The 24,692-nt window shown below is 33.0% G+C and overlaps 10 protein-coding genes across 10 annotated transcripts; 4 read left to right on the forward strand and 6 right to left on the reverse strand.

Moving 5' to 3' along the window:
• Positions 1 to 25: 25 nt before the first annotated feature.
• Positions 26 to 1,375, forward strand: EAF3 (Eaf3p; the record flags this gene model as incomplete). The annotated part of the gene is made up of 1 exon (XM_003671565.1): positions 26 to 1,375. The coding sequence occupies one exon, from the start codon at positions 26 to 28 to the stop codon at positions 1,373 to 1,375; it is 1,350 nt and encodes a 449-aa protein (XP_003671613.1).
• Positions 1,376 to 1,487: 112 nt separating this feature from the next.
• BOL3 (Bol3p) lies at positions 1,488 to 1,850 on the reverse strand (the record flags this gene model as incomplete). The annotated part of the gene is made up of 1 exon (XM_003671566.1): positions 1,488 to 1,850. The coding sequence occupies one exon, from the start codon at positions 1,848 to 1,850 to the stop codon at positions 1,488 to 1,490; it is 363 nt and encodes a 120-aa protein (XP_003671614.1).
• A 255-nt stretch (positions 1,851 to 2,105) lies between these two features.
• On the forward strand, positions 2,106 to 4,187 carry GEM1 (ERMES complex Ca(2+)-binding regulatory GTPase GEM1; the record flags this gene model as incomplete). The annotated part of the gene is made up of 1 exon (XM_003671567.1): positions 2,106 to 4,187. One exon carries the CDS (start codon positions 2,106 to 2,108, stop codon positions 4,185 to 4,187), a length of 2,082 nt encoding a protein of 693 aa, XP_003671615.1.
• A 307-nt stretch (positions 4,188 to 4,494) lies between these two features.
• Positions 4,495 to 7,980, reverse strand: OAF1 (oleate-activated transcription factor OAF1; the record flags this gene model as incomplete). The annotated part of the gene is made up of 1 exon (XM_003671568.1): positions 4,495 to 7,980. The coding sequence occupies one exon, from the start codon at positions 7,978 to 7,980 to the stop codon at positions 4,495 to 4,497; it is 3,486 nt and encodes a 1,161-aa protein (XP_003671616.1).
• A 1,408-nt stretch (positions 7,981 to 9,388) lies between these two features.
• Positions 9,389 to 12,031, reverse strand: FLC2 (flavin adenine dinucleotide transporter FLC2; the record flags this gene model as incomplete). Its single annotated transcript, XM_003671569.1, has 1 exon — positions 9,389 to 12,031. One exon carries the CDS (start codon positions 12,029 to 12,031, stop codon positions 9,389 to 9,391), a length of 2,643 nt encoding a protein of 880 aa, XP_003671617.1.
• Positions 12,032 to 13,803: 1,772 nt separating this feature from the next.
• Positions 13,804 to 15,978, forward strand: ACS1 (acetate--CoA ligase 1; the record flags this gene model as incomplete). Its single annotated transcript, XM_003671570.1, has 1 exon — positions 13,804 to 15,978. One exon carries the CDS (start codon positions 13,804 to 13,806, stop codon positions 15,976 to 15,978), a length of 2,175 nt encoding a protein of 724 aa, XP_003671618.1.
• A 319-nt stretch (positions 15,979 to 16,297) lies between these two features.
• On the reverse strand, positions 16,298 to 19,492 carry GPB2 (Gpb2p; the record flags this gene model as incomplete). The annotated part of the gene is made up of 1 exon (XM_003671571.1): positions 16,298 to 19,492. One exon carries the CDS (start codon positions 19,490 to 19,492, stop codon positions 16,298 to 16,300), a length of 3,195 nt encoding a protein of 1,064 aa, XP_003671619.1.
• A 775-nt stretch (positions 19,493 to 20,267) lies between these two features.
• Positions 20,268 to 21,074, reverse strand: ECM1 (Ecm1p; the record flags this gene model as incomplete). The annotated part of the gene is made up of 1 exon (XM_003671572.1): positions 20,268 to 21,074. One exon carries the CDS (start codon positions 21,072 to 21,074, stop codon positions 20,268 to 20,270), a length of 807 nt encoding a protein of 268 aa, XP_003671620.1.
• Positions 21,075 to 21,966: 892 nt separating this feature from the next.
• PML39 (Pml39p) lies at positions 21,967 to 23,202 on the forward strand (the record flags this gene model as incomplete). The annotated part of the gene is made up of 1 exon (XM_003671573.1): positions 21,967 to 23,202. One exon carries the CDS (start codon positions 21,967 to 21,969, stop codon positions 23,200 to 23,202), a length of 1,236 nt encoding a protein of 411 aa, XP_003671621.1.
• A 223-nt stretch (positions 23,203 to 23,425) lies between these two features.
• BDH1 ((R,R)-butanediol dehydrogenase) lies at positions 23,426 to 24,583 on the reverse strand (the record flags this gene model as incomplete). Its single annotated transcript, XM_003671574.1, has 1 exon — positions 23,426 to 24,583. The coding sequence occupies one exon, from the start codon at positions 24,581 to 24,583 to the stop codon at positions 23,426 to 23,428; it is 1,158 nt and encodes a 385-aa protein (XP_003671622.1).
• Positions 24,584 to 24,692: the final 109 nt, after the last annotated feature.

Consider the following 24,692-nt stretch of genomic DNA (forward strand, 5'->3'; position numbering starts at 1 on the left):
GTACAAGCATTTATATTGCAGAACTATGTTTGAACTCGGTGGGAAATGCTTGGCATTCCATGGGCCATTGTTATATGAAGCCAAAATATTAAAAATATGGGATCCAGCAACAAAAACGGTTACATCTATCAAAAATAGCAGCAGCAGTGGCAAATCTACTGGTAGCAATAGTAACGATAAATCCTTATTACAAAATACAAGTGCAACTGCTCCAACGACTGGCACAGCACCTACAGACCAGGAATCAATTCCTGCAGAAATCATTGCATTCCCATGCTATTTCATCCATTATCAAGGTTGGAAATCTACTTGGGATGAGTGGATAAGTTCCATAAGAATTAGAGAATATAACGTGGAGAACTTAGAATTAAAGAAGAAATTAGTCAATGACGCTAGAGAGGCTAAGAAATTAAAAGATCAAGAAAGAAAGAAGAAACATCAGAATGCTTTACATCCTTCATCGTCCACTTCTTCTTTATCTGCATCAAGTAGGCTGAAAAAGGTAAATGATATAACCAACAAATCAAACGGTTTAAATAAACCATCACATAACAATGGGCCATCATCATCATATCAACTTCAAAATAACATTCAAAATGATCTACATAATCAAGGTCAGTCAAATAGAAGAGGTAGTTCAATTTCACCGCAAAGAGGAGGAGCAGGAGGTGGAGGTATGCCACCTCATTCATCCTCGTCACCGGCATTAGGCTCATCATCATCTAATTCCTCCTCTTCTTCATCTGCATCACATTACCAACAGCAATTATTATCTCAATTACATAGTAATAATACACTGTTCCCCAGAATAACTCTACATATCCCATTAAAATTGAAATCTATCCTAGTAGATGATTGGGAATGTATAACGAAAGAAAAAAAAATCATAAATTTACCATGTCAAAATAACGTATCCAAGATTTTGGAAGATTATGAACATGACATGCTGAAATCTGACTCCTCCTCTCCTGCATCTTCATCGATAGTCTATCAATCTCAATTAAATGAATTCATTCAAGGTTTAAAATTATATTTTAATGAAACTTTGTCAAGATTATTATTATATAGATTAGAGCGATTACAATACGAGGAATTATTAATAGATTATCGAAAGAAACATGATGGGAACGAATCACACATGAACGTATCGGAAATTTATGGTGCCATGCATTTATTAAGATTGATTAGTATATTACCGGAATTAATATCAAGTACAACAATGGACAATCAAAGTTGTCAATTGATTGTGAAACAAGCTGAGAATCTATCAATTTGGATGGTTCTACATATCGATAAATTGTTCTCCTCAAATAATGACAGTGATTATTATATCAATACTTCAAGCCAATATGAAGGTGTAGCATTAAATACATAAAATATGTGTGTATAGAAACATGATATCATCGCAATTATTACTAATCATTTTTAAGGCGTATTATTTACAGGGTATAAAAAAATAGTACATAAAAGATGCGACTTCTCACGTTCTATTTATCCTTCTTCGTTTGTAATTGTAATCCATGCCATCTAGGAATATCATCTTTCAAAATCTCATTAACCAATTTATGTTGTTTAATCGTGGTCAAGCCATTAAATTGCGAACTAGTTACATTAATGGCAAACATGGTACCACATCCACCTGACATATCTTGTACTCTTATAGATTTAGGTTGTAATGCCTTTGATAATTTCTCTAGTATCATTTTCTCTTCTGGTGTCATCTTCATCGAAGTGGAGATAGACCCTGATGAATACAACCTCATCAGCATATTCGAACTTTTTGTGTTCATCATCATCATAATTGGAGTTCTCGTCCTCGTAGTGGTGTTTCTTAGGGAATGTAACCACATATTGTACTTATTATAACCGTGATTTTTGTTCTTTTAAAGAAATAGACTTCCAATAATATCCATACTCTTATGTTATCCTAAATTATTCAATTGATTGAATTGGTTGAGTTGCTTGAATTGATATCCAGAAAGTGTTGTGATGACTATACTTGAAATACATGTTTTCCTATATTTGATTCGCGAAAGTTATATACATGAAAGCAATCTATGTAAATAACAGCATAACCAGCAACAATCAAGGAAACTATTTTTAAGATGTCAAAAGAGACTATTAGAATTGTAATATGTGGTGACAAAGGTGTCGGTAAATCCAGTTTAATCGTTTCCTTGGCCAAGGATCAATTTCTCCCGAATTTACAAGATGTCATCCCAACAATATCAATACCAAGAGATTTCTCTGCTAGTCCATATTCTCCGCAAAATACAATCATTATAGACACCAACGATTCTGATACAATAACTTTGCAATCTCAATTGAAATCTGCAGATGTTATTTGGCTTGTCTATTGTGATCATGAATCCTACGAAAGAATCTCTTTACATTGGATGATGATGTTTAGATCATTGGGTTTAAATATACCCGTGGTCCTTTGTAAAAATAAGTGTGATCAATTTGCTCTTTCATTCTTACCATCATCCTCTTCAGATGCATCCTCTTCTTCAGATGCAGCCTCTTCTGCAACTTTAATACATAACGCTACCGACAACGATAACGTATCGTCGGCGTCTTCAAAGGATACCAAAGTAGAAGATGAGGAATTCATTCCCATATTAATGGAATTTAAAGAAATTGATACTTGTATAAAGACTAGTGCAAAACATCAATTCAACGTAAATCATGCCTTCTATCTTTGTCAAAGATCAATAACAAACCCTATAGCACCTTTATTTGATTCCAAAGTGGGTGAATTGAAACCACTGACCGTAAACGCACTAGAAAGAATTTTCATATTGTCTGATAAAGACCAAGATAATTTCTTAAATGATTCAGAATTCTTAGCATTACAGAGGAAATGTTTCAACAAAGTATTAGATTCTAATGATTTTAACTTGATTAAGACTACTTTAATTCAATTTCAATCCACATACTCCGAGACAAACGTTGTATCACCGTTATATGTTCCACGTAAAGGAATCACATTGAATGGATTCATTGCATTAAATAAATTTTATGCTGAAAAGGGAAGACATGAAACCACTTGGGGAATCCTAAGAGCTTTCCATTATACAGATTCTCTTTGCATTAATGATAAGATTTTATATCCAAAATTAAACGTCCCTGAAACTTCAAGTGTAGAATTAAGTCCCAAGGGTTACAGATTCCTAGTAGAATTATTTAGACGATTCGATAAGAATAATGATGGTGGATTAGATGAAAATGAATTGATTCAATTGTTCAAAGTCACTCCAGGGTTACCTTCACTATGGACAACAACCGATTTCCCCTCATCTACCGTTCTGAATAATAGAGGGTTCATCACTTTACAAGGTTGGTTGGCTCAATGGAGTATGACTACATTCTTAGATTATAAGATTACCACGGCTTACCTGGTATATTTCGGTTACGAAGAAGATGTTAAGCAAGTCTTACATATTACCAAACCAAGAAAATTTAGAAGAAGGAAGGGAAAATTTTATAGATCTCCAATCAATGACAGGAAAGTTTTCAACTGTTTTGTCATCGGGAAAAGCAATGGTGGGAAAAGTTCACTTCTGGAGTCATTTTTGGGAAGAACTTTTATGGATTCATATTCACCTACCATTAGACCCAAGATTGCTGTAAATAGTTTGGAATTGAAAGGTGGGAAACAATATTATTTAATTCTACAAGAATTTGGTCAACAACAACCTGCTATTTTGGAAAATAAAGAAAAATTGAAAAATTGTGACGTTATTTGTTTAACGTATGATTCAAGTGACCCAGAATCATTTTCGTCATTAGTTGATATATTAAACACTTACAAACATTTACAAAATATTCCCCTAGTATTTGTCGCTTTGAAAGCCGACTTAGATAAACAACAACAACGGTGCGATATTCAACCAGATACACTTACTGATTCATTATTCTTAAACCATCCATTACACATTTCTTCTGCATGGGTAAGCTCATTAAATGAATTGTTCATAAAGATAACTGAAGCTGCATTGGTACCGGGAGAATTTACACCGGGGTTCCCACAAGAAGAAGTATCTTCATCATCATCCATGGGACTAATACCAGCTGATGTAGGTAATGATGTTAGAACTGCTGTGATTGTGGGTTCAACTATAGGATTCATCTCATTGTTAAGTTTCACTATCTTTAAATTCATGAAACCTTCTAAGTTTCATTAGTAATATATGTATTATCAACTTATTTACCATCTGATATATATTCTTGTTGCATAATCGACGTATTTCTACTTTTATATAAATTTTTTTCGAGTTAAATAGACTATCTTACTTAATAACTAGAGATAAAATAATTCTTTATAACTAAGGCAGTAACAAAGAATCGAAGATGTCTAGCTTTCTAGACTGTACATAAATGTATAGAATAGACAGTTTGTGTACATACAACGATGCTATAAAGAAAAAGTTAGGTTTATTAAAGCTACCATTTTAAAATGTGCATAAATCTATAGATATGTAATTTAACGTGTCACGTAAATTCATTCCCAAACAAGAAATCATAATCAAATAAATCGAGACCTCCGAAAAAGCCTGGGAAGTCAGCCTGAGGTACTTGAGTACCTTGCTGTTGTGGTTGCGATTGCAGCGGTTGAACTTGTGGTACAGATTGTAATGGTATATTTGGTCCCGGAGTTGTTTGCATACTGTTCCTACCGTTAGGAACACCACCATTGATATACGGCCCTGAAATTGGTATTGTACCCTGTATTGGAATCGGACCCGGTGTTGGTGTATTGCCCATACCAGTGTTAGGACCACTTGATTCAAATCCATTAATAGTAGTATTTTTATTATTATTATTATTATTATTATTATTCATGTTCTGCGTCATGATCGCGGCCGATGATAATTTTTGTAAGTTACCTAATGATGAATTCCAATTATATGCAATAGATGAAAATCCATTGTTGTCATTATTTTGATTGTCAAGTCCACTGGATGGGATCAAACCAAGTGTAAAAGATGGTGAGTTGTTATTCATTGGTGTTTCTTGCTGCTGTTGTAACGGCATAGTAGTCTGTGGAGGATTTAATGAGACTTGACTTGATTGATTTGTTGATATCATTGTATTATCCATATTTGTAGGTTTCTGTTTTCTTTGATATCTTTCAATTCCTTCAGATTCATATAAAATCTTTTGTCTTAATTCAGTTATATCATCCATGGTAAAATCTACAATATAATTTTTCATCTTTAAATCATCAATTAATTTATCTTTCTTATCAACTTCAAAACCAATTGTCATTGTTAAAGTTTTCACAATTCTTGCATGAATTTGATTTGTATGGACCATTCCAAATATACCTAACCACAATTCACCCTTTCTCATCCTCTGTATAATAACATCACATAGGGCAAGCATTTTGAAAACTGAAAAGAATGTAAATCGAAGATATTCTGAAGCTAAACTATGAATATTTTCCAAAGCTATTTCCAACTCTTTATGTAATGAATTTAAATTTTCAATTTTTTTATTAATTTCATCTAATTTGACAAAATCTTGTTTATTTGGATACTCTTGATATTGAGAAAATAACATATTACCGCCTAAACTAATTCTTAAGATGATTCCCAATAAACTGAAAATGGTGGAAGGTAATGCTAATTGAATAAATTTTGTAATATTATAACTTGTTAATGGGGATAGAGCTGTATTATATTCACCTTTGAAGAACTTATTAAAATCTCTAATTAAACTTAACGCATAGGTACAAGTCTTCGTGAAGTATCTATAATAATATGGTAATAAAGTTTTATCCTTTGCTAATTTTGATTCAAAATGTAAAAACAATGCAGCTGAAGTTCTTAGCATCATTAATTTGAACATAATTCTAGAATGCACTGCTGTAGAATTTATTGATGATAATAAACTTATATTAATATCAGTGTTTTTATTTTCCATATATTTATCTAGGTCAACAATGGGGAAATTTACTTCGATGAAATCGGAAATTTTATCTCTTAGATTTTCCACGTCAGCTAAGGGGAAATCACCTTTGTAAGTCATTGTTAAATCATCTAAATCCGATAGGAAAAGTGCTAACTGTGCTCTTTTGAATGAATATTCATGTATACTAATTAATTTTGAATCCATTGATGGATGAGCCTCTTTCTTAACTCTTGCAATATATTTATCTATTGCATTTGGATCATGAACATCTATGAATAAATCCATTAATGAAAAAGAAGATACTGAATGTCTACCTTTTAAACTCGATTCAAAACAACATATTGTTACAATTCCAATCCATAACATCCTTCTATGATTTAAAATTCTTTGATTAGATAATGTTGAATCATGTAATTGTGGGAAATCAGATGGATCTCTATGAAGACCGATGGATGTAGCTAACATCATTATCATGCTTCCTATTACGTCTGTAGGATGTTCTAAGAAGAAATCACCTTCCTCGGGAGAGAACACGAAAAAGGACCAAATGTAAAGTAAACAAGTGATGATATTTTCGTTTGTACATGCACACCAATTTTCAGATGCTAAACACCGTTGAGCTAATAGGATGGAATCATTACTTATAGGATATTTTTCTAACATATCTTTAGTTAAATATAAGTTACCCAATTGAGAACTATCCTCAACTAATTTCAATGAAATGAAAGACAATTTCAAAATGACTAATAGTAAACATAAATTTTCTAGTTTGGATCTTAATTGATTATGACCTAGATTCAATTTAACTTTATTTGGATTATGTGGATCCGGGAGTACAGTTTGTGATATTGAATTTTCAAACATTTCTTGTTCTAAGAAGGGTAAATTTGGATAAACGTATTCGATGAAATGAGATTTATAACGTTGAATGATATTGAAAGGTGGTAATAACTGTTCAAATTCCTTAATGAAATTTTTCAATAATTCCGAATATTCACCATCTTTGGAACAATGATCTTCTAATTGTTGATGACCGACTGTATTATAAAGCATGGAAAGGATCATTCCTACTTTTAAATTTTTGGTAGAATTTGTATTCTGTAGGATTCTATCTGTGAAGTCGTTTACTCTCATCTTTTGGGCATCATTTTGACATTGTTTTATTAACATTTCTTTCAATTTCAAGACATTATTAGTGACTCCAGGCTGAGTTCTTGAAATGTTTGCATTAGCAGTCAATGCTGGGATCATTGCATTTTTCGAGGGATCTAAGAATACAGACGATATTAATGTAGATACAAATTTATCTTGAATAATGATATAATTTTCAGATAATGGTTTAACTTCTCTTTTCATAACTTTACTCATGATCATTGTTGGGTTATTTCTGTAGAGGTTTACTCTCGTATGGTTATCAATGTTCCCATTATGGATAGATGATGAGGACCCAGGGGATACCGGTACGAACGATTTCTTGTTATTATTGATTTTCTTTGTATCTTTAGGGTCATCATTTTTATCAGTCTGATCTTCAACAGTAACCAGTTGATCGATATTCCTTTTCTTTGATTCAGGGAAAGCAGTCGAAGAAGTCGATGCAGAAAAGAATGAAGGAGAGGCTGTAGTACGATTTTTTAATGACGTCGTTTCTAGTTCCTTTTCGTTCAATAATTTCATAGCTTTATTTTTCCAGTATTCCACATCTTTTTCCAATCTTGAAATTTTGGCATCTTTACTTGGTATCCTGGGGGCTGGTTGTTCTGCCACATCATAAATGCATTTAATATTTTGTTTCACACATCTTGTACAATATGGTTTTTCCTTGTCACATTTTGTCTTTGCCTTTCTACATTCTTGACAAACAAATGATATTCTATTTCTTTTCTTGATTGCATTATAATGACTACTACTACTACCGCTGTTAGATCGTGGTGATGTGTCGTTCTGTTGGGAAAATGATGTCGATATTGATGTCGAATTTGTACTATTAGGTATCACAGCTTGAGGACTTGGTGATTGTCCCTTTTTAGTATCCATTTGATCATTCTTGAGTTGTTCAGCCATTTACAATAGAGAAGAAGTTCCAGGTTCGGTATAAAGAGTATTTCTCTGTTCTACACAATTGGAAGGGTGATAAACAAAAATAAGGGTATATATTGTCTATATGTCTATGGGACAGATTCGATGGGTACCTTTGCTTAAAGATTAATAATGTTCAAGGGAATCGATGGTGTATGTACGGAGTTCTATGACACGTCGATGTAGGGGCCAGACAGTTAAGTGTTGGATAGATAAAATGCTTTGTTGAAAGAAGAATATGTGCAATGAACTATATGATCCATCAACAACAAGTAAAGACCTTTACGTAAACCTTATTGTTCTAATCATAACAAGAGATCCAGACTCTTTTGTTGATGCGTGTTCCCGTTTCCAGTATTAGATAGCTAGATGAAATAATACGTACGTAGTGCCAAGTTTTAATGATTTTTTCCCTCTTGAAGTTTCTTCAGAAACTTCGGCAAACGGAACACGGAACACGGAACTCAGAAAGCGGAAAGCGGAAAGAGGAAAGAGGAAAAAGCGGAAAAAATTGTACGAAAACTGTAACCTCATCGGAAATAATAACATTGTTTCCGGGAGGCAAATCCCGTATTTCGGACACCAATATTCCGAACTGACAGTTATACCTTAGGGTCAACCATATTAGGGTTAGAGTAGAATAGGTCTAACGCTACATAGTTTTTACAATAGTTAATAATATCCTATTTTTACCTGTATGAGCACGGTATATTTAGACACAAAATGTCTTTTGCATGCAAGTATAAAACAGTTCGATGGGTATCACACGGTATGGATTTCTGTGACAGTTTTTTATTATGTAGTAAAAAGGAGAAACAGAAGGGCAGTTGCTGCTCTTGCTAGCTGAATGAGTTTCTTGAGCATACGACACTATAATTTAATTATATCATTTCGTACATCCTCCTTGACATGTTTCTTTTTGTTCAATATGATAACGGGCAATGCCGACCAAGTGATGCCTTTACAATACCTTGGGCTTCTGTACGTAATCGGTCACAAATCTGTTTCATGCGGGTCTGGAGTATGAGTCACTTTCTTCTTCACTCACCTATTTCAGAGTACAATTGACGTCTCATAATGAATGAGGAAGGTAAGTAAGCTGTTGATGAATTTGTGTAACAGAATATCCTGAACCATTCAATTTTAGCTGTCTTCTATAGCTCTGACTTGTATGGTTTGGACCGCCATACCCTGTTACCTAAGTTAGGAATATAAGAATAATAAATAGATAACTTAAAAAAAAGACAAATGAATGGCCTACCCAGAAAGAGAAAATTATTAAAATGTCCAATATATTATCAAAACTATACATACATACATATATATATATATATATATATATAAGAACAATTGCTATATTACAAAGTGAGACATCCCATTACATTTATGCCTACTAAAAGAATATGTCACTATTATTACGGTATGAAGGATTTGTATTATTATTATGTCCCCCATAAAAACTTGTTTCTGGTTTCTTTACACCACCACGGCTTCGTTCAGTTGCAGTTGCAGTAGCAGATGGATTTGTTGTCGGTATTTTCAAATAACCTTGATTACGTCCATTAAAACTTGGAGAATTCATTAAATTATTTGATCCCATAACAGCTGATGTAGGTTGTACAATCGAATCTTCATTATTCGTGGTAGTATATGGATTATTTCTTGATAATGATGAAGAAGTATAATTACTAATTGCTTCATCATCTAAATCATCATTATTGAAAAGTATTCTACTTGATTCTCCTGCGTTTGCGAATCCTCCCTTATTATGGAATGTATCATCACGGATCATCTTTTCTTGTTCAGTTTCATTTGTATCCATGACGGCTTGTCTTAATTCAAATAATTCAGCTTCAGATTTATTTTTATCATAATTTGTCATCATTATATTACTGTTATTACTTGAATCTGTTGTACCATCATTATTATTATTATTAGTTATTTTTGGAATGAATGAAACACGATCATCTTTCATTGGTTGGTAACGAACATCTGGGTTTCTATGAACTAAAGCCAAAGTACATGTAATAATTGTGAAACATAATAAAAATAGGGCAAATGCAGCATTTAATACGAATAAAATGACAGCCATGACAGATGAAACTATTGGTGGTTGTTTGAATAAATTACTAAAGAAAAGGAAGAAAATTGAATTAATTAAATTAACCAAGTGAATAGCAATGTTAAAGATATTTGTTCTTTTATCCAAATATGGTCTAATCCAACAAAGACAAACAAAAAAGATTAATTCAATAACAAAGATAACCATTGCTTGGGCTTTACCTTGTTCTTGTAATACAGCCACGAATAATGATCTTAAGAATGAATATGATAACATTGGTAATAACCACCAAAATGCGTCTGCTCTAAATTGAACATAAAGAAATCCATATCTATTTAAGAAATTTGAATCACTGTATAATAAATAAGCAGCATTTTTGTATAATCTTAAAGATTCTCTACCTTTAATGAAGACTCTTACAGTACCATAAATTAATAATGCGGTGATTATAATGAAAATGAAAACTGCATCCACAATCACAGCTGGAGAATCCACTTGAGTAAATTCCCAAATTGTTAATAACGAAACCTGTGGGAATGCAATGATTGCTAATCTAAATAATGTTCCCTTTATAATACTAGCCCAATTTTTCCTATATTGGAAGAAATTTGAAGTTTCAGCCATTAATCTTGCTCTTGTTAATACTTCAATTAAAGCTTTAAAGAAAATTAAAGCTAAAATCATACAAAATAGGAAAAATAAGAAAAACACAATACCGGTTAAGAAGAAGTTGGATAATTCAATATTTGCCTTAAATGCCACTCTTTGAATACCTCTAAGTACCAATATTCTACTTGAATATTCATCAGTATTTCTTTCATCTGTAGTATATAATTTTGAATCATCCAATATGGAATCGAAATTATAATCATTTGATGATACTACAGTATAAGTAGCTCTTTTAAATAATTGAATTAAATCTCTTTTCCTTTTCTTTTGAACACTAATCGATAAGATATCTTTATTACTTACTACCACAGTGGAAATTCCCTTTGTAGCTTGAATATACCAATTGAAAATCTTTTGCATAAATTCAGCATTAATGATCCCCATTGACCATTGAAAATTTTGAGTCCATGCAGCTGCAATAGGTGGAACTCTAGAGACACCCATCATTGCCGTGATAGCTAAATTTTGGAAATAAACAAATAAGGAGATGGAATTTGATGCAATATGAGCTGAGGTGGAACTATAACCAATGACTGATACGAAACCTGAAGTTAATAAACCTACGCCTGATATTGCCGCTATAGGCCATGATGCGTACTTTGTTTGTACAGTCTTATCATTACTTACAATGGCTTGTACACATGCAATTGGAGTTGTGAATGAAGTATCATTTTGTGAATATGCTACCACTCTTACTTGAGCATCCAAGTCAGGGATAGTGTATGCTATTGCAGGGATTTGTTTTGCTATGGAATCATCTAATTGATATGATGAACTTACGTCTATTCTACCTGCACTTAGGGGGCATAATGATACTTCATTAAGGGAACATAGATCGAATGATCTATCAATGACTTTTAAACCGTAGACTAATAATTCTACTTTGACGATTATATTTTCATTAATGGTAGTTGTTGCATCGATGTTAAAGATTGCAGTTTTATTATGTGGGTAATAACTAATATCGAAGAATGAGGCTGTAAATCCTGAATTATCCATACATGTTAATAAAGAGTCAGTTCTTAATAATTTTGATGGTGTAGATACTTTCTGTGATGTTGAAGAGGATGACGCAGATGCAGATGAGGATGAACTTGTAGAAGAAGAAGAAGAAGAAGAAGATGATGATGACGTCGCTGAAGTCGTGATTGCTGTATTTGTATTTGTATCTGTATCCGTGTCCGTGGCAGTAGTGCCAGTATCTATGTTAGGAACATCTTGAGCGAAGATAATATTTGATAGTAAAGAGAATATGGATAAGAATATGAATGTATTGCACAGGAGTGTTGAGTGTTTGAGCTTCATATTATTATAAGGGTGTTAATGGCTAAACTTATATTATGCAGTATAGTTGTGGGAATATAATATGAGAAATATATGAGGCTAGCTATACAGATGTTTCAATGTGCTTATTATGCTCGGGTAGAATTATTATTATTTTAGTTAATAGTTTTAATAGATCTACTATGATCTGTCAAAAACAAGTTTGATTTTAGTCTATGACTTGAATAGATGGAATGGAATATGAAAGCACTGGATAAAATAATAAGCTTTGGTTTAATAGCAAAAAGGGTCTTAAAACTCGAATGCGATGCTATTATGTTCTGTTTAATTACGCAGTTAGTTACTATATTTAGAGTTTTATAAGCACAAAATGTAATTATACTTGCAACTTGCGTTACGTTGCGGTTTGCGTTTTCCGTTGGCGTTTCGAATTTTTCGAATTTTTCAAATTTTTCAAATTTTTCAAATTTCTGACGCAAGGCGCGTAAAATATTTAATATAATAAATGTTAAGCCTCGTTATTGGTTTTAAGCAATTACTGACGCGCTGTGTCATGGGAAACGAGCTGTTTATGTTGTCCCACTTAGGAGAGATGGAGGGGTGTTGTTCGGCGGCTATGAGGTTGTTCTTGGATATCTTTAAGGAGGGTAAGGCCACTGCTACTACTTACTGATTGTATTATTAGAAGTACCAACAGTAATATCTTAGATGTCTGTTAATACTCTTCGAAAAAAATAATTGACTGTACCCCTACCTTAGGGTAACCTGAGGGACCACGTCACAAAGTTTCAAAGAACCTTCTCCTAGCCCATTTTCGAATGTCGTTGGAGACGGAGTACTTGTGCTTCTCGAAACAAAAAACAGTATGTGTTAGACTGGCTCGACTGACTGACTGACTGATCGGAAGGGAAGGGAAGGGAAGGGAAGGGAAGGGAACAGCCGCACCTGACTGTCGCCAGTTGTTGCGGGCCCAGACACCCAGACCTTCTCCGTTGGTCCAGACTTTTCATCACACTCTCTCCCGGTGTGGGGAACATTCTCCGAGAAGACGGCGGGAGATTGCAATATTCAATGCCGCCCAGACACCTCGTACTCTGTATGTATCCATTGAGTTGGGGAAACAAAATTGGAGACTGTCATGACACTCTTTGCCCATAGTAATGTTTGTTATTAACACTCATAAATAATCCACCGTATATACCCCAATGTATCTATCACCATAATAATATACCATATTGCCGTTATTATCATCGAGACGGTGATCCGATAACAGAGAACGTGTACATGATATACATACACACATACACACACACATACATACATGCAATTACTCAACAAATGATTACGCGAAGTAACAACAACAATAATAATAAGATTTAAAGGATCCCTTGGTCTATATCATATCATCAACAAATGGATCAATGGGCTATGGCTTAACGGAACATCTTTCTCATACATACCTAGTACTAGTACCTATTACTCCATTTTTTTAGACGTAATCATATCGAATCTTAAACTTACTTTCATAAACAGAGAGATAGATACAGATACAAACACAAATATAAATACGACAATCTTTTCGAAGGGACCCTTCATAATCTTTCGAATTCCTTCCCTTTCCTTTATTGTTGTATCTTCTTCTTCTTCTTCTTGTCTCGAAAAATATAAAAATATTTAAGGGACCTCTTCTTTTTTTCTGTTACAAAAAGAAAAATTATATACGTAAATTTAATACCAGACAAAAACAAACAACTCAACTCAACTCAACTAAGGACCATAACTCTCTCCCCATTATGACTCCTGTACCAATTGCCATTCCAAAGAACACTGGAACAAACAATCAACAAGCTGAACAAATTAAAGATTTGAAATCAAAAGCAGCCGCTGAAGCATCTCAAAACACAAAGGAATATGAACATTTAACTGCAGTAAAGGTAGTTCAACAATTACCAATCAATGACAGATTACAGCCAAATATAAAATCTCACTATTCTCCTCATCTCAATGGAATTCAAGAATATAAAACACTATATGATCAATCAATTAATGACCCCAAAAAATTCTTCGGAGATAAAGCTCATCAATTCATTAATTGGTTTAAAGATTTTAATCAAGTTTATATCCCAGATTTAGACAAAGATTCATCAGGTAATACTCCATCTTTTGAAAATAACGCTTGGTTCCTTAACGGTGAATTAAATGCTTGTTACAATTGTGTCGATAGACATGCATTAAAGAATCCAAATAAAGTTGCTTTAATTTATGAAGCTGATGATCCTTCTAAAAATGAAAGTTATAAATTAACTTACAAAGAATTATTAGAACAAGTTTCTCAATTAGCTCAAGTTTTAAAATATTCAATGAATGTTCAAAAAGGTGATACAGTCGCTGTATACATGCCAATGATACCACAAGCTCTTATCACTTTATTAGCTATAGTTCGTATCGGTGCCATTCATTCCGTTGTCTTTGCAGGTTTCTCATCAAATTCATTAAGAGATAGAATTAATAACGCAGGTTCAAAAGTAGTAATCACCACTGATGAATCCTGCAGAGGTAGTAAAATCATTGAAACCAAAAGAATTGTAGATGATGCATTACGTGAAACTCCAATAGTGGAAAAAGTTTTAGTTTACAAACGTACAAATAATCCTGCTGTCAATTTCAATCCACAAATTGATTTAGATTGGTCTACAGAAATGAAAAAATATAAAACTTATTACCCATGTGAACCTGTTGATTCTGAACATCCATTATTCCTCTTATATACCTCGGGTTCCACTGGTACCCCCAAGGGTGTTCAACATTCTACAGCAGGTTACTTATTAAATGTCCTATTAACCATGCGTTACACTTTCGATACTCATCAAGAAGATGTCTTTTTCACAGCTGGTGATATAGGTTGGATTACAGGTCATTCATACGTTGTATACGGTCCATTATCATACGGTTGTACCACTGTAGTCTTCGAAGGTACTCCAACATTCCCTAATCATTCTCGTTATTGGGATATCATTGACAATTATAAAGTAACACAATTCTACGTAGCTCCCACCGCATTACGTCTCTTAAAGAGAGCAGGAAATGATCACATTAAACCATATTCATTAAAATCATTACGTTGTTTGGGCTCAGTAGGTGAACCAATCGCTGCTGAAGTTTGGGAATGGTACTCCAAAGAAATTGGTCATAATGAAATTCCAATAATTGATACATATTGGCAAACTGAATCAGGTGCTCATTTAATTACTCCCATGGCTGGTGGTGTCACTCCAATGAAACCAGGATCTGCATCATTCCCATTCTTTGGTATTGATCCAATTATATTGGATCCAAATACCGGTGAAGAATTAGGTACAGGAATAAATGATGATGGCCATGCTGAAGGGATCTTAGCTATTAGGAAACCTTGGCCAGGATTCGCTAGAACTATTTGGAAAAATCATGATAGATATGTGGAAACTTATTTAACTCCATATCAAGGTTATTATTTCACTGGTGATGGTGCTGTTAAGGATAAAGATGGATACATTTGGATTCTTGGTCGTGTAGATGATGTCGTTAATGTCTCTGGTCATAGATTATCTACTGCTGAAATTGAAGCTGCCATTATTCAAGATAATAGTGTTGCAGAATGTGCAGTCGTTGGATTTAATGATGAATTGACTGGTCAAGCTGTTGCTGCATTTGTAGTATTGAAAAATAAATCAAGTTGGTCAACGGCAAGTGATGCTGAATTAACAGATATTAAGAAACATTTGATCTTAACTGTGAGAAAGGATATTGGTCCATTTGCTGCACCAAAATTAATTGTTTTAGTTGATGATTTACCAAAGACAAGATCAGGTAAGATTATGAGACGTATCTTAAGGAAAATTTTGGCTGGTGAAGCTGATCAATTGGGTGATATTACTACATTGTCGAACCCTGATGTTGTTAAACATTTGATCGAATCTGTTAAATTATGAATCGAGCAAGCAAGCAAGCACCACGCACGCACGCACGCACGCACGCACGCATGTAATCCCTTCTTTTTTGTTTTTTATTACTATTATTATCATATATTCTTTTTTGCTTTAACTTAGATTCTCATTATATTTATATTCTCTTTGTAAGTAATTTTTTTACATGAAACAAAAAAAAGTTATTATTAATATTATTATTTTTTTCATTATATTGTATCGTATCGTATCGTCATTGTTTATTTATTTATTTATTTAATTCATTATATATTACATTATTTGGTTAAAAAGTATGTGTATATATATATATACATATCGTCGTTTTTCACATTAAAGAACTTGATGATGGTAAGAAACATTCAATAACTGCACCTCTCAAATATAAATCATTAATATTGGAACGCCTTGCAACAACACCACCAATCATTACAATATTCCCACATGAAATATGAGAACAACAACCAACACTTAACATTAAATTAGATTTATCAAATTTAGTCCTTGAAATTAATTGTTGTCCATTAGTTTCCTTCACTTCAATGATTTTTTGATCTTTAATTTTCCTCGTAGTCAAATCAATAATATTCATCATCAACCCACCAACGGGTAATTCTCCATTCTTATCATCATCATTATCCTTACCATATAATTTATCTACATCTTGTTGAATTAATCCACCTAAAGAAACGATATAATGACCAACAGAAGTCATAGTATGACCAACTAATCCCAAATTACATGGTATCAATTCGGATTCTTTCCTTTTTTCATTCTTATGAGTCATCATTTCCTTCTCATCTTTAGTCTCTGCATACAACGTCATCTTAGTCCAAGTACATGTTTCTAAATCAAACCACCACATGTCATTTAACACTTTATTACCAATAGAACCCCCATGAATTATAATAGTTCTATTTCTACTATTACCACTATAAGTACTTGGTGTATGTTCAAAAGCAGAACTTCCCTTTGCCATGGTAGTAGTTGTACTGGCAGTTGTTGTTGTTGATGGAGATGTTTCACTTTTCCTTAATGATGCTGACTTATGTAATTGAATCTTATCTGTTTTTGTTTTTGTTGTTGTCGGTGGTGGCTTTCTACATATTCCAGATGATGCTACATTACTTCCTCCTAATGTAGGTACTGTTGATACTGAGGATATAGAAAATGGTACCTGTACCTGTGCCTGTGGTGAAGATGATTTCTTATGATTAATTCTTGTATTCATATTACTTGTAGAAGTAGAAGATGAAGATGAAAGTCCATGATTCTTAGAAATCTTGAAATTTTTCTTTAATTTATTTAATAGGTCCTGTTCATAATTGAAAGAATTTAAGACAGAAATTTCAGGTAAACAAAATCCAACAAATGCTCTTTCACTTGGCCACGTCATTCTATTGTTACGGGATTGACCTATTGATGTTGCAATAGCTGATTCTTTAAATTTACAATAACCTCTTTTACCACGAGCTTCTACCTGAAATTCAATTTTCCATAAATCATTCATTGCTTCATATTTATCATCACCTGTTTGTTTGTAACCACCAAATACTAAGATTGTATACGAATTATTTGAATGATGTGTTGGTAATGCTGTGTTTTCATTATTATTATGGGCCCCCGTTGTTGTTGTTTTTGTGTTGATGTTAACATTTGATGAAGGAGTTGTTGTTGTCGTTGTTGCTGATGGAATTGCCATTGATGATGAAGGTCTTGATGGAATAGTAGTATTTTCGGAGATTACAGAAACATTCCTAATATCATAAAATTGGCTTTCCTTTGTAGGAGTATCTGGAATACTATTATTATTAGAATTTGAAGTTGATGAAGCTGAGGAGGAGGAGGATGTATTTAATGTATTTGAATTCGTAAGTGATAATAATAAATGACCAAATCTTGGTGACAAAGCAGAATAAGGATTTAAATTTGAAGTTTGAACTAATAAATCAATCTTTGTGAATTTGAATGTCATTGTATCCAAAATATAACCATCACTATTCAAGAAAGCGGTTCTTTTTAGATGATATTTCCCACCATCATTAGGTGTAGGAGGGAAACAATCTGTTCTAATTTCAAACCCACCAAAAAAGAATAAATGTCTTTCAGTTAATTTGGAACCTTGACTACAAATTAAAGGAGGTGGAATTTGACCTGATGTTTTTACTTTACAAATATGATTTGATGGTAATGAAGCCAAGTATAAATTTGGATTTGTAATCATTGCAGGATTATTAATAACACTTTCAAATAGAGGCGGTGGTAAATTTTTAATACCATCCATTGTGAAATCATTCAAATTTGGTGCTTCCTCTTCATATCTATAACATGGTAAAAGTCCTCCAAGAATAAATACTTGATCATGTAATTCTACAGAACAATGATATGAGAATGCAGGTGCTTTCATTTCTGAAAATAAAGATGCTATTAGAGATGAACCTGAATAAGGATCATATTCCTTTGGAACGTAATCAGCTCCGTCAATAAATAATGGATTTGATTTCTTTATTGTTGTATTATTATCATTCTTGTCCATGGGTTTGATTTTAATGTCATGCTTTGACGAAAAAGAATGGGATGGATAATTTTCTAGAGTAGCAGTACTCATATTAGCATTAGAATTAGCACTAGCTGTAATAGTATTTGTACTTATAGTTGAGTTTAAATCAGTTGATGTCAAATATGATAAACTTTCTGATGAATTTTTTTCCAAATTCTTCATCAATTTTTTTTCCCTACTTGAAAGTAAGATAGATTTAAAATCGTCTCTTACAATTGGGATCCATAGTCTATGTCTTTTCAAAATATCCCATTCTCTTACGTTAACTGTTAATAATTTTTGATAATATTTTATATATGGAGAAATGAAGTCATTATTGTTGATTATTATATCATTGTTAATTATATTGTTTGATTTTTGGGAAGGGGGAAAGGAAGAAGAAGAAGAAGAAGAAGAAGAAGAAGAAGAAGAAGAAGAAGAAGGACCCATAGAATAGTTATCTTCATTATGAGCAGCAGTATGATTACCATTGATTTGTGTTGAATATAAATTAGAGTTTTTAATAAATTTTGTACCTGATAAGAAATCGTCATCGTATCCTTTTAAGAATATATCCATTAATTCCTCGAATTTGGATGAATCCTTTTGTTGTTGGTTCGCACTAGCAGAAGCAGAAGAAGAAGAAGAGGAGGAGGAGGAATCTGTGGAACTAGTGGCACTAGGACGTCTTTCTTTTGGACATAAATTCACATTTGTTCTTTTAAGATCGTAATAAATTTTCAAAGTTTTTTCATTCAATAGAGCAGTTTTCCGATTATGTTCTTCTGTTAATGGAGGTTGAAATACGGATCTATAATTTGATGCGTATGGGAATGGTTTAAAATTTGAAGTGGCGTTACAATAAGTTGGTTTTAGTTTTACAGCTTTCTCATTTGTTTTGGAAGGCCTAGTACGATTTTCATGTTCATGTAAAGGGTTTGCTGTATGTTCTATGTGTATGGTTGGAGTTGTTATTCCAGTCATAGTAAATAATATTGGAATTGATTCAATGACTTTTTCTAGTAAATCTGTAGTGTGGTTGTAATTGTAGTTGTGGTTGTAGTTGCAATTGTACTATTCTATAGTAAATAAGTAACGTTAAAATCTCGATATTTTATTTTTGTTTCGACTCCACAAATACTTTACAGATTGTAACTTACCATACACAGACCGGTAGCAGAAAGGCGGACAGAGATGTAGTACAGTATAGTGGCAATATAATCCTGATGAATATACCGTCTGAATTTTACTTCAATTGCCTGTTTTTTTGTTGATCTTTTGACTACTAGTCCACATTGAAAGTAATCGTTTGCCACATCACCATATTACAAGTACTATCACTATTACGTATTATTATTTTCTTTTCCATAAATTAATATTCGCGGGGTCACCAGTGTACTTTGCTTACTTACTCAAGCCATTTTCGGATATTGTCAAATCGAATCAGCTGTCAAATCAATAAACACACAAAATTATGACAAAGGTTATTAAAGGATAAGCATGGTCTTTTGCTACAACTACGTTGTTGGGGAGTATATATAAAATGTCAAATGTTATGATACTATGCCATGTTCACCATAAACAACAGATGGTACCTTGATTGTTTTACATATTAAGATAAGTATTAGATGACCACATATTCTTGATATAAATTGAATATAAAAGTCTGTATAGCGAAGAGTTGAGTAAATGGAAATAAATAAATAGTATTATGATGATGCTAAATGTTCAAAAATAGTTTACGTAATCATTGTAAAATTTACTCTTCAATTTCAGAAGGTAACAAATCAAACAAATTTTTAGTGATTATTGGTTTTTGATCTACTATTATAGTTTTTTCTTCCCCTTCTTCATTCTCTAGCGCGACCTTATTAGCATTTTCAATATCTTTCTCAATATCATCATTCTTATCGATAGTAGTAGATAAATGTAAATTTTTATTTTTGGTAACAAGACCAGCTTGTGAAATCAAATCTCTTTTAATTGATTCATTTGTACTTTCCCATCCTGCTTTCCTTGTACTTTGAACGAATTTAGCACGAGAAATCGATTTTGCAATTTTCCCATCCAATCTATTAGTGAAATGTAAAGCACGTTCCAATCTTTCCTTATCCATACTAGTTATTGATGCCTGTGATAATTTAGCTTCGATGGCTTTCTTCTTATTAATTCTGTTATTATTATTATTGGATTTTTTTTGTTCCTTTTTCTTCAATTTGGCTTCTAATAATCTTTCATTTTTAGCTGCAGTTCTAATAAGAATATTTGTTAAGTTAGTATCTTCTGCTCTGGTAATGTTTTCAAGATCCTTTGTGATGGGTATTAATGATGATTCTGCTTGTCTTGCTGTCTCTTGAATTTCTTTGATTACTTCCTTTCCCCTTCGCCTATGGTTATGTGTGTGTGTGTGTGTGTGTGTGTGTGTGTATGTACGTCTGTAAAGATACTTGGTACAATATATAGCTATGATATGATATGATATAATATGATTATTTGAAGAGAGTAGAAGTAAAGACAAGACACGACACGACAAGACAAGACAAGTACGCTTCTTATAGTACACCATAGGTATGGTATGGTATGGTATGGTATCTGTCCCAGGTAATAATAATAATTATAAGCTCATCGCTTCTCAACTGAAATAATTTTTCACTTTTTTTTCTGCAACAAAAACAGGGTAACCCACCCAAAAACTGGATATGATAGACTGTGGTAATGACACCACTGATTACAATTACAATCTTTACATACAATATATATGCGAAAGAGATGCACGTCTTCATTCTTGTCCATGTCTATTTCTTTAGATTCCACTACCAATCGAAGCTCCCCCTTAGTATTCAAATGGAAAGCTTATCTGGAAGAGCGTGCCCCATTAATATATCTATGAAATTTCGTAGGCTCCAAAATTGCATATTCTCGTACTTTCTAGCAACGAATCATGCTATAATTACTTATAAGAGAGAAATCTAGTATATGACGTTACGTCTATACAAGTCAGCGAGCAGTATTCGCCTAAGCAGATGATGATGATGATGATGATGGACCGTGCTGTATTGTGTCTCTATGTATAGTTACCAATGCTAACAGAAAATAACAAATCAACCTTGCTAGTATAATAATTACATACAGTTAGTTATCCCCATCTCAAGTTGAAGTGATGGCCAATTTCGTTGTTGTTCCTTTATAAGATTCAAAGGGAAAAATATAGCTACGTAGGCGCGTGCTAAATAAAATTCATACCAGCAACAACGTTTTAACATGAAATTATAATGTTATGTAGCTTACGTGAGTAGAACTTAACATGACATGTGTCCAATAAATCGGCGTCCGATACTTGCTTAAATAACTTACAGGTCAAAATACCAATTAAGTGCTGATTGCCCGTTGACTAAAGCCTAGTTTCATAACTTTTTGAATTGAATAATTAAATTGCAGGTCCACCTACTTTTTTTGCCATGTTTGAAGAATATGATAAAAAATTGGGTACTCTTAAAACTTATATGTTTGGTAAGAAAGTAGTAAAAATTGTTCCAAAGAAAAAGAGACGTGAAAGAGATTTCTTCGATATTCTCCATGAACAAACACTAAAATTAGAGGAAGAACGAGAAAGAGAAAAAATTATCGCTCGTTTCAAACAATCTTTATCAACCACCAAAAGCACCATCACTACTAATTGTAACCAAAAAAATCGTAATAGATTCTTGGATGATGAAAATATCAGAATCAAATATGAACCACATTTAACTGCATTTCAACAAGCTATATCTTCTTCGTTATCTTCACAGTCTTCTTCACATTCGTTATCTTCACCATTGTTAACCTCATTATATGAAGATAAATCAAAGAAACATTATTTGTATTCCATGGAAGATTTATTAAAAAGAGCTCGTTCCATTGCCATACCTTTAAAACTCATTGAATTTAAAAACGTATACATCCCATTTAATCCAATAGTTTTAGCATCAAAAGGTTGGGAACTTTCATCAGTGGAGAATAAAACTACTTTAGTATTCAAATGTGAAAGTTGTCATAAATGTTTTAATCTCGAAGATCACTCACTAGGAGAAGTCTATAACATTTATAGTTATGAATCCCAGAAGATACCCCATTTGAGTGCTAAATTGAGACATATGATGAATGAGAAACATTCCATGGATTGTCGTTGGAAAAATAAACAATTCCCACTTCTTGAAGAATATTATATTGATTACAGTCAATATAAAGTTCCAGGTATTGGATTCGAAATTGAACGAATAAGGAATGAATTAATCAACAATAAAGAAAGATTAGAATCAGCATTCCCACCACTTACAAATGAATTGATAGAAAAATTTAACAATTCTTCGAATAATAAGTTTACTATTGTCTCACTTGGAGCAATATATAATTATTTCAAAATTGACATGAATTCATCATTATTGCTTTTCTTAAGCTTAGGATACGATACAACAGCTATTCCAAATATTATGGAATGTTCTAAATGTTTTATAAAAGTTGATATGGAGAAACTTATTAACGCAACTGATGTACATAGGCACTTGAAATGGTGTAGATATTCGAGATACAAAGACTTGCTACGTTCATTAACCAAAGTAAGTGAAAACATCCCATTACTTAAGGGAGATATAACAATAGAGGATAAGATGCGTTATTTTAAAGATAAAATTGGATGGCAGATAGACTCGGATTGAAGAAAAAAAGTTCGCGATTTTGCTCTACGCTCTAGAACTAAGCTCATCGTAGACTGCAAATCAAAAGTAACGTTACATTTCGTAATAGATACCCAATTCACAAAATAGACATGTTTCCGTTCCTTATTACAAAAACATATCAATGTTAAAAGACTACAGGGTATTTTTATCCTACATATTTATATTGATAAGTAGTACGTTCTGAAAAAACAGAGACATTATATTAATCTAATTCAGAATGATTGTTTGGAGTCAACAGGATTTTAATGTTTTTCTCCTTATGATTCATCAATTCCATAAATCCTTTATCCCAACCATCTTCTAATTTATATTTCCCAGTGATTAAATGTCTACATTCTTCAATAGAAATGTCACCTTTATGCATTGCGGCAACGACTTCTTCAAAATCTTGAACTGTATACCCAATTGAACCAGTCAAATTCTTTTCTTGTAATGTAATCTCCATTGGATAATAATCAATTGGTTTGGGTCCCCAAATGGCAACATTAACTGCACAACCTCTAAAAGATAACGCCTTTAATGCGGTATTGAAAGTGGCTTTGACACCAGAACAATCAAAAGCATAATCAAACCCATGTTGGCCCCTTGGTATATTACGCAACTCTGTTACAGCATTATCACCATGTTTAGATGGATCAAAAACTTCGACACCCATTTTGGATGCTAAAATCCTTCTTCTTTCTGCCAATTCTGAAACAACAATTTTACTTGCACCATGGGCCTTAAGAGCCAAGATTGCAGCTAAACCAATAGGACCAGCTCCTAGAATTAAAGCACTTTTACCCTTTTCGAATTTAGAAACTCGAACAGCATGCCAAGCAACTGAGATCGGTTCGACAAGAGCACCAACATCCGTTGGTACTTCTTCAGGCAATTTAACTATATGTCTTTCACCAACAACAACTCTTTCAGCAAATGCTCCACCAACAACACCTAACCCAGTGAAATCATAATTTTCACAACAATTATCGATACCATTTTCACAAGCAGAACAAAAAGTATCCTTACGTTTTTCATATAGTTTAGAATCTGGCCAACGATGAACATCTTTACAACCGCAACCGGCTTCTACGACGACTTTATCACCAACTTCCACTTTAGTAACATTACTACCAATAGCCTTAACGAAACCAGAAAATTCATGACCCATTGGTTGTGGTAAAGGTATGTTTGATAATGGATTAGTTTCGCCATCTTTAGGAAAGAAAATTGGACCGTCTGTGTATTCATGTAAATCTGTACCACAAATCCCACAGTAACTTACTTCAATTAATACTTCATCGGGGGAATTTATCTTTGGTTCAGGTAACGTTGATGAAAAATGAATGTCACCTTTCTTATAATATGCAACTGCTCTCATTGTTTCCTTGAGTTTCGTAATTTTTCAGTCAAGTATAATTAGTTTAAATTTAGGTGGGAAGAGAACGAGAAGAGGTAACAAGGAAGAAAGTATAAAGATGAAGCATACC

Source organism: Naumovozyma dairenensis, chromosome 8, assembly GCF_000227115.2.
Source record: "Naumovozyma dairenensis CBS 421 chromosome 8, complete genome".
In the NCBI taxonomy this organism is placed as follows: Eukaryota; Fungi; Ascomycota; class Saccharomycetes; order Saccharomycetales; family Saccharomycetaceae; genus Naumovozyma; species Naumovozyma dairenensis.